This window comes from Centruroides sculpturatus, unplaced genomic scaffold (assembly GCF_000671375.1).
Source record: "Centruroides sculpturatus isolate CEXI.00-Female unplaced genomic scaffold, Cexi_2.0 scaffold83, whole genome shotgun sequence".
Taxonomy (NCBI): domain Eukaryota; kingdom Metazoa; phylum Arthropoda; class Arachnida; order Scorpiones; family Buthidae; genus Centruroides; species Centruroides sculpturatus.
The window spans coordinates 869,586-894,900 of record NW_019384393.1 but is presented as its reverse complement, the minus strand read 5'-3'; the positions used below and the strand labels follow the sequence as shown (position 1 = coordinate 894,900).

General features: G+C 31.2%; 2 protein-coding genes across 2 annotated transcripts in view; one reads left to right on the top strand and one right to left on the bottom strand.

Annotated features, from left to right (window-relative positions):
- Nucleotides 1–6,927, top strand: part of LOC111618282 (neuroblastoma-amplified sequence-like) — a 102,219-nt gene extending 95,292 nt beyond the window's left edge. The window contains exons 58-68 of the mRNA XM_023359778.1: nt 1,128–1,241; nt 1,432–1,520; nt 3,199–3,355; nt 3,425–3,570; nt 3,637–3,726; nt 3,789–3,897; nt 3,973–4,059; nt 5,778–5,920; nt 6,016–6,142; nt 6,218–6,346; nt 6,419–6,927. Of these exons, the coding sequence (XP_023215546.1) occupies nt 1,128–1,241; nt 1,432–1,520; nt 3,199–3,355; nt 3,425–3,570; nt 3,637–3,726; nt 3,789–3,897; nt 3,973–4,059; nt 5,778–5,920; nt 6,016–6,142; nt 6,218–6,346; nt 6,419–6,706 (1,479 nt within the window). The 3' untranslated portion in view covers nt 6,707–6,927. The remainder of the gene's footprint in view (nt 1–1,127; nt 1,242–1,431; nt 1,521–3,198; nt 3,356–3,424; nt 3,571–3,636; nt 3,727–3,788; nt 3,898–3,972; nt 4,060–5,777; nt 5,921–6,015; nt 6,143–6,217; nt 6,347–6,418) is intronic.
- Nucleotides 6,928–7,140: 213 nt separating this feature from the next.
- Nucleotides 7,141–11,306, bottom strand: LOC111618300 (zinc transporter ZIP3-like). Its single transcript, XM_023359800.1, has 3 exons — nt 11,072–11,306; nt 10,668–10,996; nt 7,141–7,877 (listed from the first exon to the last, which is right to left on the bottom strand). The coding sequence occupies exons 2-3, from the start codon at nt 10,989–10,991 to the stop codon at nt 7,191–7,193; spliced, it is 1,011 nt and encodes a 336-aa protein (XP_023215568.1). The 5' UTR covers nt 10,992–10,996; nt 11,072–11,306; the 3' UTR covers nt 7,141–7,190.
- Between the last annotated feature and the right edge of the window lie 14,009 nt (nt 11,307–25,315).

The window sequence follows — 25,315 nt, the reverse complement described above, 5'->3', positions numbered from 1 at the left end:
ATTCATTTTTTCTGCTTTTAAACGTTCTAGATAAATTGAAAAATCCAAGTATCATATGATTATACAAAATAGAAATAAAACTTTTAACTGCTGAGGAATTATATTATAAGAAAATAATGATTATTATGTAGAATTTTAATGACTAGAAATTTTCCTCTTGTATTTATATGGAAGTTCTGGTCTTTAATTTTATCTTCTAAATTTTTATTAATAAATAGTTTTTATTGTAAAATTATTTAAGCTGTATTGATAACCAAAAAATGTATAGATTTATTATTATGATATTTTATTATTACCATTTAATAAACTTGTATAAATTTAAAATAAATTGGTTTAGATAGTTATTATGTAAAATTACTTTAGATAAATTGTTATGTATACATTTAAAAGAAAATTTTTTTATAAATACCATGTTTTCTAGATTCTAATGTGCCATTGAATCTAATGTGCATCAATTTTAGAGATGTCAAAATCCAAAAAAATTAGCTTGCAAATATAATGTAAACAGTCACAGAAAGTTAATGCATTTAAACACTAATAAAAGAATTTTATTTTCATGTTTACAGGACTTCACAATGTCCATATTTTAAAATGTATTTGAATGTATTCATTTATGACTCCATTATCAATCTGTGAACCAATACAAAATCACAGTCAAAATTACCAGACAATCAACATTTTAATAGTGAGATTTCATATTAGTATGCAGAAGCATGAAGTTTACCAGAGATATAGTATCACACTGAAGTATGTATATACATATTCTTCAGCTTAGTGGATAACTGTCTGTTTAAATACAACTTTATAGAAGATTTGTCTGTTGAACATGATTTATTTGGCTTGCTTTAGTTCAAAAACCATCAAACTGTTTAAAAACCAAAGTAGTGATAGGGATGTGTACCATGTTTATACTGACATAATACACACAGATTGCCAAAGTGAAGAGTGAAGAGCAAACAATGCAACTAAGGTTGCATTAAATCAACATTGTACCTGATTCTAATCCACATCCTAATTTTTGAGACCAGAAAAGTTAGAGAAAGTGCACATTAGAATTGAGAAAACAGTACATTTAAAAGTTGATTCAGAAATCATTATGCTAATTTAAATATTAATTTTAATTTTAGTCTGATTGGATAAATCGTTACGAGGCATGTAGCAGATACTTCGAGCAGTTTTTTGCTTATGATTTTCTGGAGTTTGTTAACAAAATAACATTCAGTGTTTCAGCTTTTGAAAATGTAAGACTTAAATATTTTTCAGCTTTTGTTAGTTCTCTATTGTAAACATTTAAGGAATCCTAAAAAATACAAAAATAGATATCATTTAAATTTTATCTTGAAAAAAATCATTATATTTATTCTTTCTATAGAATTTTTAATAAATGAATGTAATTATTAAAAATTCTTAAAAATGTTTCAAAACTTTTAGCTCTCCACAAGATGTCGTATCAAGATTAATGAAAAATCATTAAAGTACTGTAAGAAACGGATTGATGAAATGGACCCAGATGATGAAAAGTAAATTTATGAATTTTATTTTCCCAATTATTTTTAAACTTTCAAAATATTATAAGTTACTAAATNTATTAAATAGATTCAGGTATTGCTAATAAACTGTATTATATTCCCATGGCCGATTTACATAATGCTTATATTTTGTTTTAAATTGCGTACAAAAGCGGCGAGAAAAGATTAAATCTGTTAAATGTAAAAATCATTATAAGAGAGTTCTAAAAACCTGCGTTCTATCACAAGTTCTACAGGTAAATTGATTAACACGTGCTTTATTGTTTCTTCAAAATAAACAGTCAAATTAATAAGAAAAAATTTCTAGACAAAGCAAAATGGTGCCATAAAAGTACGAAGACAAGTCAATATTTAGGGTCGCCATTTTTAAAATGTTTCGTTCAAGTCTGTAATAAAAGCTACGGATTTTCGTCTGAATTATCCCTACACACTTGGGTTTTATTAACATCATATCTAATTTATAATTCCAAAAAATATATGTTAAATGTTATTTACAAGGAAAATTATTATATATATTCAAAATGTCATCCTTTAACATATGTTAATTTTATGACATTAAAGAGATATCTTCATTTAAAACTACCACTTTTTATATAATTTACAAGAGTTTAAATTTTTAAATGCCGAAGAATGTGTAAATAATAAAAATAGTTTAAGGATTCGACCTATATAAAATTATAATTGCTCCCTATACTAAAATATAAAATAAGGTGAGATTATATTTGGATAAAAGATAACATGTGTTAATAAATATAGAATAAATGAGATAAGAAACTAAAAAGAGACTTCTTAAGCACTAAACCCGCTTCGTGTTAACGTCACCCTATGTGATATTAATTGAGATGGAAAAAATGAGGACAAAATTAACAAATAAATTGATAATAATTGAAAATTTATAGGTTTCTCCTTAAGCAAAACCCACAAATAAAAAATAAATAAAGGTGACAGATAACATTCATCACTATAAAATAATATCATTAATTCAGTTCACACTGCAAAATTGTCACTGAATCAAAACTGTAATTTTTCTAAATGTAAATATTTATAATTTAATTTCATTTAAACAGAGTAATTTATAAAAATTGAAGAGTTTCAGAGTATTTTACAAGTAGATTAATTTAAAGTTTAATTTCTAAATTTTTAAAATCGCACTTTAAAAATTTAATAGGTTTCTCGATTTACAAATTGTAATGTGATAAACTCCCTCCAAGTAAAGCCTCTAGGCTTGATCCAATTTATTCCCTTTGCTCTAATCTTGAATTTTATGACTGCAAAAAGAAAATTATAGTGAATTAATGAGTAAAATTGTTACCTTATTTACTCATTAATAGTTATTTTATTATATATAAGTTGTATGGATTCTGACTGCAATTGGCTTGCTCTACATGCTAAGGTATTCTTTTGGGAGAATCAGTCTCCGTCTAGAAAAAATCTAGAGATGTGACTAAATATGCAAGCCGAACATGAGAATTTGCCCTTTCCTTCTTTTATTATCTCACTTCCCAGTTTTTGCTCCCTCCCCTCATCCTTCTTAAGCTAAATATTTCATATACAGTCCTTACCTTTTATCATATAGATGAATTGTTATTTAAAATGTAGATGATTCCTGCTTCATAAATAAAATTTTAGGATAAAACTACTAAAATAATAACTGTACTACTGTTTTCAGAAATAAATGGAAAGAGATACATAATGAGATTCAAAATAATATTCAGCATCTACAGAATATAGAAGATGGTGCATTAGATTGTTTATTGAATTCTGAAAATCCTAGCCACAGGGAATATGTTCGTGAATTTGATCTTTCTCGATCTTCATCTTTGAAAGTATGAAATACATGGGATATATTTTAATTTTTGACAAGTATGATTAATTGAAATCAGTTAATTTTTTAGTTGCAGTCCATGTTACTACGTGCAGTTATTGAAAATCATCCTTTGACTTTTTTACAAACATTACTATCAGTGTGCCTTCCTCACATATCGTGGGAATTATTGGATATATATACTGAAGGTATTCACCTTATTACTGAACAGCTGAGGTGAGAATTTTTTATGTAGTTTTATATATGTATGTGTATGTGTTTATACATAAAAAAACTTTTCAGAAATCCAGAAGTTAGCCTTCATCCTAGTTTGGAAAATCTTCAACCTTTAAATGTTTTAGAAAACATATTGAAAAGTTTTGCAGAAAACAGGTAAATTTTTTTATTTCTAAAGCAGTTTATTAGGTGTGTGACTAAATTTCTGTTATATGCAGTGAAGAACTCATAGGAGATGAGATAGTCCTGGAATTATTAAGACCATTTTGTTCAGATACATCTGTTCCCGTACAGATACGATTGAAAGTACTTCAGTTATTAGAAAAGGTACATAAAAGATAAAATGTTCTTTTTGTTAAATTGGCCAAATATTTTATTAATAATATTTTTCTCTTTTTTTAGACTACAAATTTAGATATTGAAGATTTGGATTTGTTGCTGCTGTTCAGAACGCAAGCTATAGTTGCTACAGCATGGGAAGGTATAGAAGTGAGTAGAAAACTTGATTTTCATCTTCAAGTTATGACCCCACATTATATTATAATATTTCAAATGCTATCATCATTAATACTATAAATAAAATTGACCTCTTTAATGTTTTTAGGATACATTTGACTAAGCTTCAGATAGAACTTTCAAAGAAAACTAATTGAACATATTTAGAAGTTCAAATGTTAGTTATTTGTTGAATTTCAAACAAACAATTAAATCTTAGGTTTAAAAATGTACTAAGAATTTAATCATTTGTTCAGAATTTAAAATCACCTGTTCTACATTTGAACTTCAACAGATGTTTCAATGTCAGTTATGTTCATTTAGGTTTCTTTGAGAGTTGTGTATGATGATAGCCAGTGATGGAATTCAATTTAAAACAGTTACTAGTGCAGTGAAGCAGTTGTTAAGTATAAGAAACAATATTTATAAGTTTACACTGAGTCTTGTATTATTACATTTACTGTACACAAGGAGAGTTAAACCCAATTAATTTTTTCTATTTGAACAGAATGGAGTTAGCTGATTCCAATCAATAGTCTAACACAAGGGTTGCCAAACTTTTTTGATCGTTGACCCCCTACAAGTTTTCAAAACCTCACGTCGACCCCCACTAAAATGTTTATGTTACAAGCAAAACAAAGTACTTACTATTTTAATACATTTTTTTTTCATTTATTGTATATTTGTTAATAATTTTTGTAACTGACAATAAGTGAGATAGATAAGCTTGACCCTTAGCTCCCCCTTAACCTTAGCTTAAGCTTGATAATCAACCACTTTGGCGACCCCTGGTCTAACAGCTGGGTTATTTTAACATCCTTTCTGCATATAATATAATCTTCAAGTGGATTAGTGATATGAATCACAGAATTAGTTCTCTGCTAGAATTAACAACTGGAAGAATGAAGGCAAGGTAAACCAAAACCAAAGGCAATCTGTATGAACACAGTCTTAACCTCTGTTCTAGTTATTCTTCGTTATTTTAAATGGCATAAATTTTACCCAGTTAACTTTCATTGTTTAAACAATGAAAGTTAACTGTTGTTGTATTACAGTATTTTTTCACCCCAATGCCACCTGCATCCTGAAAAATTATACAAAATAATAATGCTATTAGCAAAAATAAATTAAAATACATAATAAAATATCTTATAAGAAATATTGTAAATGTGAGTACCTGAATGACAACAAATTAACATTATCTAACAATTGGTTAAAATATTTTATTATTTCTTTTGTCAGGGATATTTAAACTATGATTGAAGATATTTCCATATTGCCTCTTGATTGGCATCTTCTTTTGTAGTTTGTTTCACTTTATCTGAGGATCATCAGCCATGTGATTAATCCTTACTCCTCCTTAATGATACTGTTCAGTAATAGAAATCAATGTATTAATATTGAAATGCAAAGTTTTTCCCTAAATGTATTTATTGTCTTGCATTCAAGTGATAAGTTGCACAAACATCTGTTTGTGCAGCTTATCACTTGTACCCATGAATTGAGTGGAAAATTGGCAATCTTACACAAATGCAAACTTTTGTGATAAATTTCTTAAATAAATATTACAATTGCAACTTTAACAACTGGTTTGCTAAACTAGAAATATTTTAGGAAGCTGTGAAAATTAACTGAATTCCAACACTGATAATAGCATGTGGAATGTTATCAATGAAAAATTTGTGATAATTTCATGTTTATGTCATATTCAGATAAATGAAGATCAAATTTCTAATAATGAGAAAAGACAAGCCCTTTTTGATCATTTACTTAAAATATCAGAAAGGGCAGATCAGTTAAATACATTAGCTAATTTATTGAAATGCTGGCCTACTCTTCCTAATTCAAATTCCAAGTAAGTTTGGATCTGTTAATATAATTTATTTAATATAAATTTTAATAATGGATTGGATATTTTTACATCAATTGCATTACAACTTTGTATCTTAGACAACCAGAAATAAATACTTGGGCACAGTTAATCACCACTACTGCTAATAATTCTGATTCCATGGCTCCTGTCATTGCTGTTAATCTTTTAAAAGAAGCTATGACTGAAAATGAACTGAGTAGAGAGGTAAAAGCTTGAATTTTTAAATTTTGTAGTAAATTATGATTTTTTACTAATTACTAATCACTAATTTACCTTTAGTGCTGCCTTTCAGTTTATAAATTTATAGAACAGAGAGGAAATTTATTGCAAACTCTCAAAGCAAGTATCCTTACAAAAGTGGAAGAGATTCGAGACGCAGCAATGATCATTTTATCCCAACACTCACCTGTGAGTAATTTTTTTTAAGCACTATTGTTCCTTAATAAACCTAAAGTTTTAACTTAACATGTTTAATTTTAGATTACTAATGACGATTACGACAATGAATTGCTTTCACTCATCTTGAATAACCATCTAGTGACTAAAGTAGTAGGAACTGAACTGTATCAACCTTTAATAGAATTTCTTCTGGTGAATGAAGAAAATAAACCAAATTTAGTAAATGAAGTCATTGCAGATCTTAGAAAAGCAGGTTTAATGGCTGAAGCAGGTTCACTAATTTTGCTTGCTGAAGGAATTCACAATTCGTTGCATACTTTCAGGTCAGCTCTAGGTATATTTGACTGGTTTAGCAAAACAAAAAAATGAATGCTAAACATTGTGTCTAATCAGTTTGTTTATACAGTTGTAAAAATTTCAGGTATAAATTATAAAATGTCATTTTATAAACATTGAACAATTGTTTTATCTTTAACAGTTTACAGTGATATGAATACAAATTTTTATTGTAGTTCAAAAATATCAATAATAGAGAGGTTGTAGCCAACTTTTTCATCACAAAAACGTGTACGTCAGACGTTCAGCGCCACCTTCCTGTAAGCCTAGAAATTTGACAATGGCATTTGATACGTCAGTGGAATCATGCTTGACGTATCAAACGCTATTGTCAAACTTCTAGGCTTACAGGAAGGTGGCACTGAACGTCTGACAAACACATTTTCACGATGAAAATGTCGGCCGTAACCTCTCTAATAATTACAAAATTCATATAGTACTTTTGTAAGAACAAACATGAAAAACTGTTTACATTAAGATCAATAAATAATTTATTATTTTTATTAGAATATCAGATTTATGCTGGCATAAAGTAAATCATTAATGTCATGACAGAGTAGCCAATGATGATACATAACAGTTTTAATATACGATCCCTATTAGCATTCAATTCATGTGGAAGAACTTCAAAGAATGTAACGTAGAGGAAGGTACCTGCTGCCAAACTCTGCAATACTCCACTAGCCAAGTTCACACCCAAGCCTTTAGCTGAATTGGTAACTATAATGGCAATACTGATTCCTAGAGGAGACATGATGGCAAATATTAAGGTGGAGACAATGACAGTTGTCCACTTAAATTGGCATTGAACCAAGTTGAGACCTAGTGTGAAAGCTATGATGCATTTGTGCATCAGTACAGCAACCAATACACCAATGATATTTTCTACTGAATCCTGCAGACCTATGGCCAATCCTTCAAAAACCGAATGCATGGAGAGAGCTAGAACCAAAAGGAAGGAAGCAATGGCTGATTGTGCAGTACTGTCTGGTAGATGAGAATGTCCATGGTTATGATCATCCTGGTGGTTGTCCTTGGGTGACCTGTTAGGATCAAACCTGGTTGTTTTTGATTGATTCAGTGGTTGGTTGGGTATTTCGATGGAGGTTCCCTCTACACTCATGCTGTAACTAATGGTGCGTAGACTGTCTGAATGGGGTCGCCCTTCAGGATCTTTTTTAGGTTTCTTCCATGCCAAGACAATCTATACAAATAACAAATGTTAGTTTATAAGATTTTATATCAAATTTACCCTTGACTTTGCCATTTTACAAATCTAAATGACTAAATTCAGAATATAGTCATTCATTCAATTATAAAAGTATGATGTTCAAAATTTTCAAAAGGTTCAAAAATTTTGATAAATGCAATTTTCCTATTCTGTTGACATTATAGAATGGTTAAAAATTAAATTGTGGCAATATATCAATCAGTAATTTACAGGATGCTGTAATTATGATAACATTTAATGAAATTAATTTGTTTCTGTACATTACAATGTAAAGAATTAAGGAAATACATTTTAATTCAATATTAATTGAATGCCATATGTTATATATCATTGTTAACAGCAACCAACACACAAAAATTACATTTATTTTCTGAAATTAACTTTTTCAACAATTATATATTATGCAAAAAGTAATACTTTTTATGCATCTTATATTACTAAAGTTAATAAAATCATCTAAGAAAGAACAATTAGTACTGATCATACAGCATAACACTTGTATGAAACTCTAAAAATAATACATCTAAATATTCTTAAAAATATATCAAATAAATTCTTATTCTGATGAATTTAGATTTATACAATTATTGTTCTCAATTTAGAAATTATTTAACCTTATATTTGTAAGGAAAGAAGTGAAAATAATTGATTAAATATGTTAAAATTATAAAAATAATAACGTTTTAATCAATGAAGAAAAAAACTTAATTTTATAACAATCAGTAATTATTTCCAAAATAAGAAGATTGTTCAGGATCTCTCAAGGTTTCTATTAGGTAATATTTTATACTTTATTGCCATTGCATAAAAGTAGGCTGTATGTAAACATAAGTGAATTTATTCTACTTATTGATCATACATTCCTCTTTTTTCCAATTATAAATGATTATGAACTAGGCTAGGAATCAAAATACATTGATAATATAACTTAAATTTCTTGGTTAAACTATTTAAATGTGTATTGAGCTTATTCTATTACATTAATATTTTTTTAAATATGATTTTTCTTATTAGAAATTCAATTAAACTATATTTTGGCATGCCCTAGACTCAAACTTTTTGAAAATAAGTAAAATATAAGATTTTATTTCACTTAAAAGCATATAAAATTGAAACATTTAATACTCAAATAGAGGGAAAGCGATAGCTGTGTTATATATCTAGAATCAATTCATTTACATCGTAAACAAGATTTAAAAATTATCATTTGGCTCATTGTCTATTCAAAAAAAAAAAAAAATATTGATAATAGCAGATATCAAATCAGAGTTACAAACTTTTCCAACTGTAATAAGACAATATATTATGCAAAGAAACTTTATTATATTATATTTATAGCAATCTTGGATCCATCGTGTGAGGACTGTAAGGCTTCACATTTATGGAGGCCTAAAGAAACTTATTTCTTGGGCTTCTTAAAAAACTTAATTTTAAAATAGTGGCCAGGATCTTATTGATTTGTGACAGACCATGAACAAATAGATCATTAAGCACAGTATTTGTAATTATTGTATAGTTATTGTATAAAGAAGACTAAACTGAATGATAAACATATTTTTAAAGGAGGAATATAAATACTTTAAAGTAATGTATGTTAAATATGTAAGGTATGTTTATACAAATGAGCATCTGTAGAAAGAATTCTTTTTGAATAAATAAAAAATTTTGTATTAAAATAAAAAATATTTTTATGCAATAGCTGAAAGTTTCAGCTTTAATGTAACATGATATCTGCTTGTATGTGATGAAAATTCCTTCTTCAGAAAGTTATATTTATATTTCTTTTTATTTTTTTAATAAGTTAACTTTTTCCCATTTTATATAACATCAAATTTATTCATAAATGTAAGAACCAAGCAGGCTGGTGCACAGGATTTTTAAAAGGGAGGGGTAAAAAAATATTTTTTTTTTTTCAAAATTTTTACAGTATAGATATGTAGAGTGACACAATACAGTAGATTAAAGAGATACCCAAGACAATTAAGACACCAGGCTATCGAATTTGAGCGACAACCCCAGGAATTTTTCAGGTGGTAGTATGTTGGGCTCTGTTCCTCTCTGCTAGCCTAGTTGAACATGTTGAGCCTGATTAAAAAGGCACCTTTTCCTCCTGTGGGCATTAAGAGGGGGGAATGGAAGGGAATGCATCTCCCTCACTTGCATGTCTTGCCACCAAGCAGTTCAATTTAGCATAGCAAAATAAGCCTCATATTTATATTAGTGTGATATTAGCCAAAAACAGTAAATAAATTAATGAAACTTAGATAGATAAATATTTCATTTTGGTACTTTATTCTTATTACAGATATTTTTGCAATTTGATATTCATAATTAAGAATGATCTGGACAAGGGTCAGTCTGGGTAAGTAGGGAATTGGGTAGCATGTATGGTATCATATCATATTCAATAAATATATAAATTTTGATTTATTAATAGTATAACTATTTGTCAAAATTTTCGATGCAAACTTTAAATATTTATGTATCAGTATAAAAGATGCATGCAAAGTGTGCAGTTTTGAATAATTCATAGGGTATGATTATCTGAAAGTGGGTGTTATAAGCAATGGAGATAGAAGAGGGTCAAACTCTAACGATAAAGCTATCTTAGGAAATTGTTATTGCTAGTTTTTTTCTTTCGGCCTCTTCTAACGATAAAAAAGTTAGATAATGAATTTTCGAGGGTTTGTATACAGAAGTGGATTATCACCGGTGAATTGCGAATGTTTGAATCAAATGAGATAATGCTTATTGTTAACTTACCTGCTCGGTAGCCAAAACTAGAAGAAATCCAAAAGCCATGACAAATTCGCAAAGAGGAAATTCCGTCTTGAAATTCATGTTGAGTAAAACATCTTCCATTTGTTCTTTAGCTTCGGGAAAGAGATGGAGGAGGCACGTTGCTAAAAAAACTCCTCCACCGGCGCAGTTGAGACAACTGAGAATCCTCTCGCAGAATTTCCTTTTACCTTTGTTAGCTTGCTTCTTGGCAATTCTGGTAAGCAGAAGGGGCAGCATACAAAACAAGAACGTTACCCCAAAAAGGGAGAAGAGCGCTATAACTTTCGTTACCGTTTCTTTATTCATTTTCACTGCAAAAATTGCGTTTTAAAATGGAAATATTTGCAAAAATCCAAAACGTTTGGATAATTTTATAAACAACTCACCTTATTATAGTTTAAACGTTTGAACAATTAAAAGGATGTATCCGACATGCTCAGAGTTTAAATACGTTACGGAAGGAGAGGTCACAAGGTATTGGAGAGAGATTGATAAAGGTTAAATTAGAACTGATAAACCATTACAGATGAGGATAATAAATATTTATCGTCTACGCAGATAAGTTAATAAAACACCTACTCGACCCGAACAATAGTTAAAAAGGGGATATAGTAAATTGTCAACTTCCCTTTATGTCTGTAAACTAACTAACTAATGATTATGTTGCTAAAACTAACCGAAAAGCGGAAATGAAATTTTATACGTAACAACGAAGTCCGTTTCGTATTTCATGATACAAATTAGGTATCCGAGTAACGCGAGCATTCGAAATCCTACTCATGTATCGCTAGCGAGATCATTTTTCTATAGCAAATTACGAAGTACTGTAAGTTACTCACCTGTTCCGTTCAGAGCACGTTCTATATCGATTAAAAACTGATCCATGGTATCCTGATAGTTTACACAGCTATGAAAATAACTTTCACATCGTCTGAATTTTTAAACGAATGTTAAATACTTATTATATTCAATTTTAGCAAGTCAGAGAAAATAATAGCCGTCCATACGTAACTTGCTGACTTGTTTGTCGTAAAATAGATATAAAAAGGCAATAATTAAGAATAAATTTATATTTTTTTTATGCATTAAAAGCTATACATTGACCATTCGTGACGGACGAAGAATCGCGATACACCAGGAATTACAAATTTTGTTTCTGATGTGGGAATTATTCGAGGAACCACTTCGGTAGTTCGCATCATCAATTAAATGGATAACGTTAGATTAGTTCTTAAAATCTCTGCTGTTCGTAATTTTTTTTGTTTTAAACCATTGTTTTCGAAATCTGGAATTACCCAAGCATAACCGTAATTGTAATATTAACAATTTTGTTCTGTCATCATTTTTCCCAATTATTGCACACAATTTTATTTTAAAAAATTAGCGCATTTTGATAAAATGGTTACTATAATTCTCTCTGTATTAAGGAATTAAAATGAGTATACGTATGTTAATACATGTTTTTCAGAAGTATTTACGTATATCACATTGTTATATATATAAGAATATTTATTTTCATTTAATTGGGTGCCTATATAATATATAATACATAAAACAGTGTATGAAGCAGACATGTCACGGACATATGATGTGAAGATGGTGATATACTACTGTACTTTCTTCACGCTGAATATATATATTTTTTAACTCTCGCCACCCTTCTGTGGCACTTAATGGGTTTGTTATGGCTTTACAAGCTTCATATAGAAGACACGACGAAGGACATACACTAGCAGAAGAGATGACGGTGGCGCTCTCTAGAGGTAGAATTTGGAAGTTTGAGTTCCTATCTCGAAAATTGAGAAATACGGAAAAAATAAACGAGAAAGTTGCCGAGCATCATCGAATTAGTAAGGAAATGACGTTTTATAGAAACGGTTAGTGGAAAAAGGCACCATCACTCTACTCACGTAAATTCTTTGCACGATTTGTAATATGAATAATGCAATTATTATCCATTAAAATTTAAAGATTTTTACTAGCCGATTAAAACTTGCTGAAGCTCACTTTGAGTACGTACAGTACAGAGTCAACGAAAGGACGAAGAGGAACCAAGAGACGAGAAGCCTTTCCACTCAAACCTTCGGAGGGATGGGATCCATTTAGACTCCTGGGATAACTTTTTTTGAACCATTACAAAGAGAAACACTCCAAATCGAAGATGACGCGAAGGAAGGGAGGAAGCACGAAACTTGAAGTGGTATCCTTGTTATGTATACATAAGTCGGAAAAGTAAAAATGACTGTTTAATTTTAAAGAGCAACTGTGATTTTTCATGAGTTATTCGAATCACGCGAATTTGTTCCCACATTTTAAAAAATTTGTGTGGGGTTAACGGGCGGATCTACATAGCCCTGGGCTTCCAAGTGTCAAGGACCCACGAAATTGAATCCTTTTGTTAATAATAATTATTTTTTTCTTATTTTTTTAATATAAGATATAAAGTTTATAATTCAACACCATTTCATAAATAAATATATTTCAACTCTGATTTTGATGTTATTAAAAACGAATTTCAAACTCCAATTTAAAGATTCTTAATCTAACAAAAAATGGGTACCCATTGGACTTCAAATAAGCCCAAGGCCCGAAAAACCTATATCCGCCCTTGGGGGTTAATTAGGTGTTGACTGTGACGAACCTGTTTTGCATATTTCTTATTTTCGTATTTTTTCAAGATTGAGTAAATATTTAGTCAACTACATTTGTGTAAGATTTGTATATTGTGTAAGCACATTCTTTGAAAACTGAAACGATTCGTAACCTAATGCATGCACAGTCCGGTATTCAAAAAAATATTGTTTCATTTGAACCTTCAAAACGAATGTTAAAACGCGAATATATATGTAAATAAATGAATTTTTAAAACCGATAATTTACGTATTTCAGTATGTTTGAAATCAAGTGAACGGCTTATTTCATTTTCTACCCTCATCTAAGATGCATAACACATGTTACAAGTGAATTAATTAAAATTAAGTTAAATAATTGCATTCATTAGACTTATGGATATATTTTATGATTTTTTCAAATTGGGATTACCAAACTAAAACATCAATAAATACAGTATAAGATGTAAATTAATACCTCTGATAAAGCCTAAAAATCTTAAGATATTTTAGTTAAGATTTTTAAAAACAATGAATTAAGAATTATTCTGATTATTATTTTACAATAATAATCAGTACTATAATAGTACAGGGATCTGTATTATAGAATCGTTCGTCTTATTTCTTTTTTTATCCGATTATGGGCTCGAGCTCGGAGAGTTTTCTCAATTTAGGGTAATTTTAGGGTAAAACGAAGATGCCGTCAGGGTAGTTCTACCAGAAGCTTGAGGATTAATTTGATGTTGATTAGCTGTGACGATCTCTGCTAACCTGTTTTGCATATTTATTTTCAGGTAAGATTTTTTTTATGGCTTCAAAACGTAAGACTTTTTCGCCCGGAAGTTCTCCGGTGGATTATGATTCGAGAAGAAAGCTTCGTATCCCTAAGGGTATTAGTAATTTAAATGTTGATAAACTGTTAGAATGTGACTTTGAGGTGAAAGAGGGTTTGATAGCTTTGATAAAAATGAATCAGTCTGAATGATAAATTGGATAATTTTTTATTCCACGTTTGGATCGTCTTATGGTATGTGTTACGAATTTAGACGAGGCGTTAGTGAATTTAGAAACGCGAATGGAGCATTTGGAAAAGTCGGATTCCAGTGGACCTACTCCACGTATTTCTCAGGAGACTGAATTACAATTGTCGTCATCTCGAATGCGATTCTGCAGTTTGAATGTTATAGTAGATGTAATAATATTAGTCTCATAAGTTATGGAAACTCGGAAGCTAACGAAATCAATTATTAGATTTGTTTAGACCAGGGATGTCCAACCCGCGGCCCACTGCACCCTTAATTTATTTTGGTAAAGTATGTCGTAAAAATTATTCACGTTTCACTGGATACACGTTGATGTAGTAATGACGTAATTGATGACATAATTTGTAACTGACCAATCAAAAAGTTAGTGGCATGGTCTGCCATTTTGATTGTTTCAGTTTCAAAGATTTTCGTAATGAAGTGATGATGTTAGTGATAAAGAATGGGTATCTCTTTATCAGGCGGATTAAAAAAGACACATAATCCCTCTTTTCAAAAGAGTGTCATCCATATTTAGTGACTCGAGGCTAGGCATAATGCCAAAGTGGAAAGGGCTAATTTATTCTTTATTTCTATAAAGAATAAATTAGACCACTTCGGCATTTTTAATAATTATATGTATATAATATAGACGTATATATTTCTTTTGCTAACATAATAATTTAAATATTTTCAACCTCCAATTATATTCACAATTATTTCATCAACTTTAAATTTATATTTTTTAATTCATCATTTGATCATGGCATCTATTTCTATGAAAAGAGAAAATTCGTTATCTTTGGGCCAAAAAATATTTCGTAATTGAAACATGTAATACAGTAGAGCGTCGATTATCTGAAAGTCAATCATCCGAAAGAATTCCAGTCGGCAAATTTAAATTTTCGCCAGTGCTGTGGCGCTGCAATCTTTGGCTATGTCTTGGGCTACTCAAATATTTTGCGTTTTTGATACTAAATTAACTTCTGAAGTATACTTTTTTATTGTTTTTATATTTTTCAATATATTTATTTTGTTTGTACAAAATAAAAAAATAATTTTTAACAATACAAAACAATCGTTCGGCTTAACATCGATGAAAATTCAACGCAAAGCGACACGCAACGGAGAAAAATGTCAAGATGGGATAAATTAATATATTTTTTCGTATATAATCTGTTATCTGAAACATCGATCTTCCGAACAACCCCAGTCCCAATTGATTCGGATAATCGACGCTCTACTGTAATATTATTTGCCTTATTTGTCATGATAACATTGCCGTGTGAAATTGTGCATTTTCAGAGTTTATTAAAAAGAAAAGAAGAATTTCCTGCGAACTTTGAAAAATATAGTAAATTATGTGAAGTTTTGTTAAAAGATTTAATAACGAGATTTTCTGACTTCAGAAAATTAAAACTCAATTAAAATTGTTTAGTGATCCATTTTCGCGGGGTGGTCCGTCTGGATATGTCGAGCCCCCAGCTGAACCCATAATGGACTTGCTGTAAGAGGCCCACAGGGTGAAAAGAGTTAAAAAAAAAAAAGTAACCACAAAAGCAGATATTAACAATATTATAAAAAAAAGCAATGTCAAAAATAGCATCGAATTTATTTTGATTTTGTGCGAGTATAATTTTTTTTATTGTCAACAATACAGTATTTTTTGTAATTATATATATTTAAATTCAATATTCATATTTTGAACTTTTTAAAAGGGGATATTAATTGCCCTTGTGGCCTGCTGAATACCTTAATTTCTAATTTGGCCCATTAAGAAAAATGGTTGGACAGGCCTGGTTTAGACACTCGATCGAGATAGAGAATATGAGTATTGATATATCAGTGTTTTTCTCATGGCACACTTCCACATATAATTAAATTTCCGTGGCAAAAATTTCTACGTAATAAATCACGTGATTTAAAGTTGTGTTTGTAAACATTCTATCCTCACATTACTTGAAACTTAACCTAATTCTTTTTGTGTATATTTCTGCGAATTAAATAAAACAGTATTGTTCCTTAAAATAGCAGCAGGTTACAATAATATTTATGTAAATGAAAATTATTAATTTAAATAAGAAAAGCAATTAACATTAAATTTTAATTTGCATTTAAAAGTGGCCTTATGATTGCCTTTAAAAACCTGCCTAACTTCCAGCTATTTCTAAGTCAAAGTAATTTGAAATAAATATGGACAATTATAAATAGGATCCTCTCGTGGCAAACTCAGGGGCGGATCTAGTTTTTCGGGGCCTAGGGCTTATTGAAGTCCAATGGGGTCCCATTTTTTGTTAATACCAAATAAACTATAAATTATTATTATTATTAATTATTGTTTACTGTACAATAAGTGCTCATTGTTAATGAAAAAGTATTAAAAATTTATGATAATTCAATTTTTGTGGGGCCTTGACACTTGGGGGCCCAGGGCTTGAGCCCTATTAGTCCCTATGTAGATCCGCCCCTGGGCACACCGATTGAAAATCACTGTGAGAGAGTTTATAGACTTGGTAAGCGATCTCCAGGATGGTCGAGACATATTTTATAGCTTCTTTGACTATAAATATGTTTTTGATAAAAGGAAGAGCTAATAGACTTAAAGGTTCGGATATTTATATAAATGATGACAACCCGGATCAAATTACAGTGGCATTAAGATGGTTTGCTAAAGAGAAAAACGAAGCTGGGGCTAAGTCAATTGTTTAAAAAAATACGGTAGTGATAATGGTGAAACGTGTCGTTATAACTATCAAGATAAATTAATGGAAAATGTAAGTACATTTTGACGTATTTCTGGTGTGACTTTACTGGTATTCTGTTATTCAAAATACCAATAAACCAAAGGTATGTTTAGTCTTATATATCAAGCAATTTGAATTGGTTTTTCTCTCGGAGACTTCGTGGAATGGTGGTTTTAGGTTAGTATCGGCCGAGATTTCAGGAATATTTAATTCTATCTATATGCCTGGATTTCTCGAAGAGGATTGATGGTTGGATAGCTTTTTTCTATAAAAACTACTAATATTTAATATTAAATTTATCTTTAAAACTGTATCAATAATTAAGAAAAATTTAACGAGCAGGTTCTGACTTTTGTATTTATTTACTGGCATAAAAATTATTGGATGGAAATTTTGTCCAGATTGAAACTTGCAATAGAGGATAAGGAAGTTATTTGTGGAGACTAATTCTAGAATTGGCCTCTGTGCCTAATTTACACAATCTCGCGAGGCGCCGATCCCTCACGATCTAGGCATTGTCTAGAGGTGCCCAAGTAATATCTAAATACTGCCCAAAAGCGACCGAAAGATCAAAGGTCACAACCGGAATACCAAAGGAAAAGACCACTACTAGCAGCCTAATTTGCATAATCTCGCGGCGGCCGACTCTCCACAACTGGCCAAAATACCCATAAAACAATTCTTCGCGGGGGGCAAAAAGATCAAACCTACGAAATACAGCAAAAACCGACGTTCCCAAACTCCTAATTTGCATAACGCCACACTCAAACTTCCTCATTTGCATAATCGCATACTTATTACTTCTGAACGTCAATGGCTAAATCTATTTTGAAGGATACATTGCAATTTGAAAGATAATTTTTACCGCAATCATTTTAAAAAATTTTTAAATTCTGCGAACGAAAGAATTTGATTATTTTAAACGGTAGTTTTGGAGACGAGTTTGATGAATTTACTTTTGTTAGTTCTTGGGGTTCATCAGTAATACACTTTAATTTGTTGAACAATATCTGACCTTCTTATAGATAATAGAACGGAATCGGATAATTTTCTGATCTGTTTTGATATAGTAGGCAATCAGTAATGATTGTGCTATGCCTGCCCATAAAGTGAGTACAGCGCATAATTATTTTGGAATAAGTACGAAATATAGATCAGCTTTTTTACAAAAATGGCACTAGGCCTATATAGATGATCAAATTAATCTTGATGTTTTAAATAGACATTATTTTGGCGGGTAAGCAACTTTGCTTTGACAGTAAGTTAACTGTCAATTTTCTTGGTTTGATTTTTGTCATTTTGCAATAGGGCATTAAACAAACTGAGGAAGATGACCATGTGTAATGAACCAGTGGTTAAAAATTATCTCAAGTTCGATCGAATTTTATAATTTATTCCTGATGTCTTCGATCATAGTTTCTTGACTTGGTCCTTTCCAGCTAATTGGCGCATTAGTAAAATATTTCCTGTTTTTAAAAAAAGGATCACGTAATCGCTCCCAAAATTATCGTGGTATTTCTTTCTTGTCAGTTTTATCGAAGTTATTTGGGAGAATCTTGGTTAATAGATTGACAGTTTGGGCTTAGAATTTTGGAATAATTTCGGACTTTCAGATTGGTTTTCGTAAAGGTTTTTCGGCAGTGTATAATATTCTTTCCACGATTATTCAAAAAGCATTAAGAAACGTGGCAAAGTTTATGCCTTCTTTGTGGATCTCCACTCTGCCTTTGATTCCCTGGATAGAAATCTTTTGTAGGTGTACAGTACATTGTCGAAGAATGGATTAATTTGTCAATTGTTTAATGTCTCGGTAGTTTTTCTTCTGCCTGTTTACACACAGCGAGGTAATACGAATTTTTTTATATAAGGTGTGTGTACATCAGGGTTGTTCTTAGCCCCTTGTTTTTTAATTTTAACTTGCCTAATCAAATCATTAACTTAATGATTCTACGGCTCCCGGATTTGATTTTGAGGGAATTGAAGTAAAAATTTTGGCTTATTCTGATGACATCGTGTTGGTTGCTGCTTGTGAACGTACTGAGGATAATTGTTTTGGAGACGTTTGTAATATGGCTCTGAAGATTAATTTGGTTAAATCGAAAGTTGTGGTTTATAGGAAAGGCAGTATGGGTTCTATTAAAGAAAAGTGGTCTTAGAGAGGACGTAACATCGAGCTGATCTATTTGGGTGTATTATTTTGTTCAAATGGGAGATTTGTAAAACATCTTGACGTAATGAGGCAGAATCTGTCATTTAAGATTATTCAAACGTGTAAAGGGTAGATAGGCTAAATGGAGATAAACTTCGTTCATATGAATCTGTTGTTACCAGTGGTTTTTTAAGGTGCCAAAGTATGGTTTTATGATTGGAATACTAGATATGAATCTATCCAATAGAATTTTATTAGACACGTTTATTNTTGCAATTTGAAAGATAATTTTTACCGCAATCATTTTAAAAAATTTTTAAATTCTGCGAACGAAAGAATTTGATTATTTTAAACGGTAGTTTTGGAGACGAGTTTGATGAATTTACTTTTGTTAGTTCTTGGGGTTCATCAGTAATACACTTTAATTTGTTGAACAATATCTGACCTTCTTATAGATAATAGAACGGAATCGGATAATTTTCTGATCTGTTTTGATATAGTAGGCAATCAGTAATGATTGTGCTATGCCTGCCCATAAAGTGAGTACAGCGCATAATTATTTTGGAATAAGTACGAAATATAGATCAGCTTTTTTACAAAAATGGCACTAGGCCTATATAGATGATCAAATTAATCTTGATGTTTTAAATAGACATTATTTTGGCGGGTAAGCAACTTTGCTTTGACAGTAAGTTAACTGTCAATTTTCTTGGTTTGATTTTTGTCATTTTGCAATAGGGCATTAAACAAACTGAGGAAGATGACCATGTGTAATGAACCAGTGGTTAAAAATTATCTCAAGTTCGATCGAATTTTATAATTTATTCCTGATGTCTTCGATCATAGTTTCTTGACTTGGTCCTTTCCAGCTAATTGGCGCATTAGTAAAATATTTCCTGTTTTTAAAAAAAGGATCACGTAATCGCTCCCAAAATTATCGTGGTATTTCTTTCTTGTCAGTTTTATCGAAGTTATTTGGGAGAATCTTGGTTAATAGATTGACAGTTTGGGCTTAGAATTTTGGAATAATTTCGGACTTTCAGATTGGTTTTCGTAAAGGTTTTTCGGCAGTGTATAATATTCTTTCCACGATTATTCAAAAAGCATTAAGAAACGTGGCAAAGTTTATGCCTTCTTTGTGGATCTCCACTCTGCCTTTGATTCCCTGGATAGAAATCTTTTGTAGGTGTACAGTACATTGTCGAAGAATGGATTAATTTGTCAATTGTTTAATGTCTCGGTAGTTTTTCTTCTGCCTGTTTACACACAGCGAGGTAATACGAATTTTTTTATATAAGGTGTGTGTACATCAGGGTTGTTCTTAGCCCCTTGTTTTTTAATTTTAACTTGCCTAATCAAATCATTAACTTAATGATTCTACGGCTCCCGGATTTGATTTTGAGGGAATTGAAGTAAAAATTTTGGCTTATTCTGATGACATCGTGTTGGTTGCTGCTTGTGAACGTACTGAGGATAATTGTTTTGGAGACGTTTGTAATATGGCTCTGAAGATTAATTTGGTTAAATCGAAAGTTGTGGTTTATAGGAAAGGCAGTATGGGTTCTATTAAAGAAAAGTGGTCTTAGAGAGGACGTAACATCGAGCTGATCTATTTGGGTGTATTATTTTGTTCAAATGGGAGATTTGTAAAACATCTTGACGTAATGAGGCAGAATCTGTCATTTAAGATTATTCAAACGTGTAAAGGGTAGATAGGCTAAATGGAGATAAACTTCGTTCATATGAATCTGTTGTTACCAGTGGTTTTTTAAGGTGCCAAAGTATGGTTTTATGATTGGAATACTAGATATGAATCTATCCAATAGAATTTTATTAGACACGTTTATTGCTTAGGATGGTGGGGTCATTATTTCTTAGCGTTAGGGTGAGACTATGCAGACGCAAGTGAGCCAGATGTCTATTACTATCACACAGATAAGAGCGTGAAACGTCACAACCTCTTCTTGCCCGCTCACATATGCACGGAATATTTACCAAATTCTATGGTGCAACTATTTCTTAGTAATAATCTGTAATCTACAATCGAGAATTCCTTCCATATTGTGTGGGCGCATGCTAAGTTTACATATGAGTGAAACCTAATCTTTTGAAAATAGAATAAGCAGTAATATTTGAAAAATCAACCTGAGATATATTCATCATTGTAATATACAGTGGTACCTCAGGTTACGAACGCCCCAGCATACGACATGAAATTCGAACATATTTTTGCTCCACGATACGAACAAAAACTCACCATACGACGTTACATTAGTTCGCATTTTTCATTTGTNAACTACTAATATTTAATATTAAATTTATCTTTAAAACTGTATCAATAATTAAGAAAAATTTAACGAGCAGGTTCTGACTTTTGTATTTATTTACTGGCATAAAAATTATTGGATGGAAATTTTGTCCAGATTGAAACTTGCAATAGAGGATAAGGAAGTTATTTGTGGAGACTAATTCTAGAATTGGCCTCTGTGCCTAATTTACACAATCTCGCGAGGCGCCGATCCCTCACGATCTAGGCATTGTCTAGAGGTGCCCAAGTAATATCTAAATACTGCCCAAAAGCGACCGAAAGATCAAAGGTCACAACCGGAATACCAAAGGAAAAGACCACTACTAGCAGCCTAATTTGCATAATCTCGCGGCGGCCGACTCTCCACAACTGGCCAAAATACCCATAAAACAATTCTTCGCGGGGGGCAAAAAGATCAAACCTACGAAATACAGCAAAAACCGACGTTCCCAAACTCCTAATTTGCATAACGCCACACTCAAACTTCCTCATTTGCATAATCGCATACTTATTACTTCTGAACGTCAATGGCTAAATCTATTTTGAAGGATACATTGCAATTTGAAAGATAATTTTTACCGCAATCATTTTAAAAAATTTTTAAATTCTGCGAACGAAAGAATTTGATTATTTTAAACGGTAGTTTTGGAGACGAGTTTGATGAATTTACTTTTGTTAGTTCTTGGGGTTCATCAGTAATACACTTTAATTTGTTGAACAATATCTGACCTTCTTATAGATAATAGAACGGAATCGGATAATTTTCTGATCTGTTTTGATATAGTAGGCAATCAGTAATGATTGTGCTATGCCTGCCCATAAAGTGAGTACAGCGCATAATTATTTTGGAATAAGTACGAAATATAGATCAGCTTTTTTACAAAAATGGCACTAGGCCTATATAGATGATCAAATTAATCTTGATGTTTTAAATAGACATTATTTTGGCGGGTAAGCAACTTTGCTTTGACAGTAAGTTAACTGTCAATTTTCTTGGTTTGATTTTTGTCATTTTGCAATAGGGCATTAAACAAACTGAGGAAGATGACCATGTGTAATGAACCAGTGGTTAAAAATTATCTCAAGTTCGATCGAATTTTATAATTTATTCCTGATGTCTTCGATCATAGTTTCTTGACTTGGTCCTTTCCAGCTAATTGGCGCATTAGTAAAATATTTCCTGTTTTTAAAAAAAGGATCACGTAATCGCTCCCAAAATTATCGTGGTATTTCTTTCTTGTCAGTTTTATCGAAGTTATTTGGGAGAATCTTGGTTAATAGATTGACAGTTTGGGCTTAGAATTTTGGAATAATTTCGGACTTTCAGATTGGTTTTCGTAAAGGTTTTTCGGCAGTGTATAATATTCTTTCCACGATTATTCAAAAAGCATTAAGAAACGTGGCAAAGTTTATGCCTTCTTTGTGGATCTCCACTCTGCCTTTGATTCCCTGGATAGAAATCTTTTGTAGGTGTACAGTACATTGTCGAAGAATGGATTAATTTGTCAATTGTTTAATGTCTCGGTAGTTTTTCTTCTGCCTGTTTACACACAGCGAGGTAATACGAATTTTTTTATATAAGGTGTGTGTACATCAGGGTTGTTCTTAGCCCCTTGTTTTTTAATTTTAACTTGCCTAATCAAATCATTAACTTAATGATTCTACGGCTCCCGGATTTGATTTTGAGGGAATTGAAGTAAAAATTTTGGCTTATTCTGATGACATCGTGTTGGTTGCTGCTTGTGAACGTACTGAGGATAATTGTTTTGGAGACGTTTGTAATATGGCTCTGAAGATTAATTTGGTTAAATCGAAAGTTGTGGTTTATAGGAAAGGCAGTATGGGTTCTATTAAAGAAAAGTGGTCTTAGAGAGGACGTAACATCGAGCTGATCTATTTGGGTGTATTATTTTGTTCAAATGGGAGATTTGTAAAACATCTTGACGTAATGAGGCAGAATCTGTCATTTAAGATTATTCAAACGTGTAAAGGGTAGATAGGCTAAATGGAGATAAACTTCGTTCATATGAATCTGTTGTTACCAGTGGTTTTTTAAGGTGCCAAAGTATGGTTTTATGATTGGAATACTAGATATGAATCTATCCAATAGAATTTTATTAGACACGTTTATTGCTTAGGATGGTGGGGTCATTATTTCTTAGCGTTAGGGTGAGACTATGCAGACGCAAGTGAGCCAGATGTCTATTACTATCACACAGATAAGAGCGTGAAACGTCACAACCTCTTCTTGCCCGCTCACATATGCACGGAATATTTACCAAATTCTATGGTGCAACTATTTCTTAGTAATAATCTGTAATCTACAATCGAGAATTCCTTCCATATTGTGTGGGCGCATGCTAAGTTTACATATGAGTGAAACCTAATCTTTTGAAAATAGAATAAGCAGTAATATTTGAAAAATCAACCTGAGATATATTCATCATTGTAATATACAGTGGTACCTCAGGTTACGAACGCCCCAGCATACGACATGAAATTCGAACATATTTTTGCTCCACGATACGAACAAAAACTCACCATACGACGTTACATTAGTTCGCATTTTTCATTTGTTTTTCTTACTACAGTTATTTTTTTTAATGTATTACTTGGCTTTAATTTGAGTATGTTTTTCGCGTTGGAACGAATTATTTGGTTTTACATGTAATCGTATGGGAAAAGATGATCCACCTTACGACATTTTCATGATACGATCTCAGTTTCGGAACGGATTAATTTCGTATCCTGAAGTACCACTGTATTTTGAAACCGTGTCTTTCTTTCTTTGAATAATTTATCACTACTAGACACTTGGCAATTCTGTCAACTTTTATTTCCTGAATAAAAGTTGACAGAATTGCCAAGTGTCTAGTAGTGACAACAAATTAGAAAAAGTATACAGTATTTTATTTCTTACTTTATATATTCAAACATGTTATAAAAAATGTTTGCCACCCTCTAAATCCAATACAATCCAATGTTTCTTAGTGCTAAATTAACCAACCCCCAAGAGATGAATCCAAGGCACTTTTAATAGTGGCTGGTTGTGACCTCCTCCTGCTAACCTGATTTGCATATTTCTTACTTTCGCATTTTTTTCATTAGGTGAACACTATTATTAAAATATTTTTAATAAATTATGGCATCAGTTTATCACAGCTTGTTTACTGGTGAATATTGTGTATTAATTACTACATATAGGATTTTGTATTTGTATTGGATATTTTATGTACAGTACAGTAATAACCTCGACTTATGCGATTTTCAAATCTCGTTGATTCGTCTTTTGTTTGAGCGCCATGCAACTCTTGATTACTCACTCCCCCATACTATTGTTCAGCTTACATGTTCGGACTTGTCGTGTAGAATCGACACATACTACAATTTATTTTGTGTTTGTTATATCTACGGAGACTTGAGAGACTCTACGCGGCAATTTCTTGTAACCGTAAACAAATCAAAAGACGAGATATGATTAACGAGAATATTTATTAGCTTACATACATCCGACTTGGATTTTACGTAAATTGGGAAATTATACCCTGACTTACATGGTTATTGCTCGGTCCCACATATCGCGTAAGTTCAGGGTATTACTGTACTGGATATTGCAGATACGTAATGGTTATTGAATTTTATATTTATGAATTGGATTCTATTATATTTAGTGTTTGTGTTATTGGGCTCTTAATCCAGTGTACGGGGAACAGACTACAAAGAAAATTATCTTTATTTACTTATTCAGTATGTTTTATAACGATTAATTGATCACTTCTTGGTTAATTAAAAACTACA

Coding starts and splice junctions, on each gene's coding strand:
- LOC111618300 (XM_023359800.1), bottom strand. CDS start 10,991: ATGAATAAAGAAACGGTAACGAAAGTTATAGCGCTCTTCTCCCTTTTT. Junction 7,878..10,667: donor TAGTTTTGGCTACCGAGCAG/GTAAGTTAACAA, acceptor TTATTTGTATAG/ATTGTCTTGGCATGGAAGAA.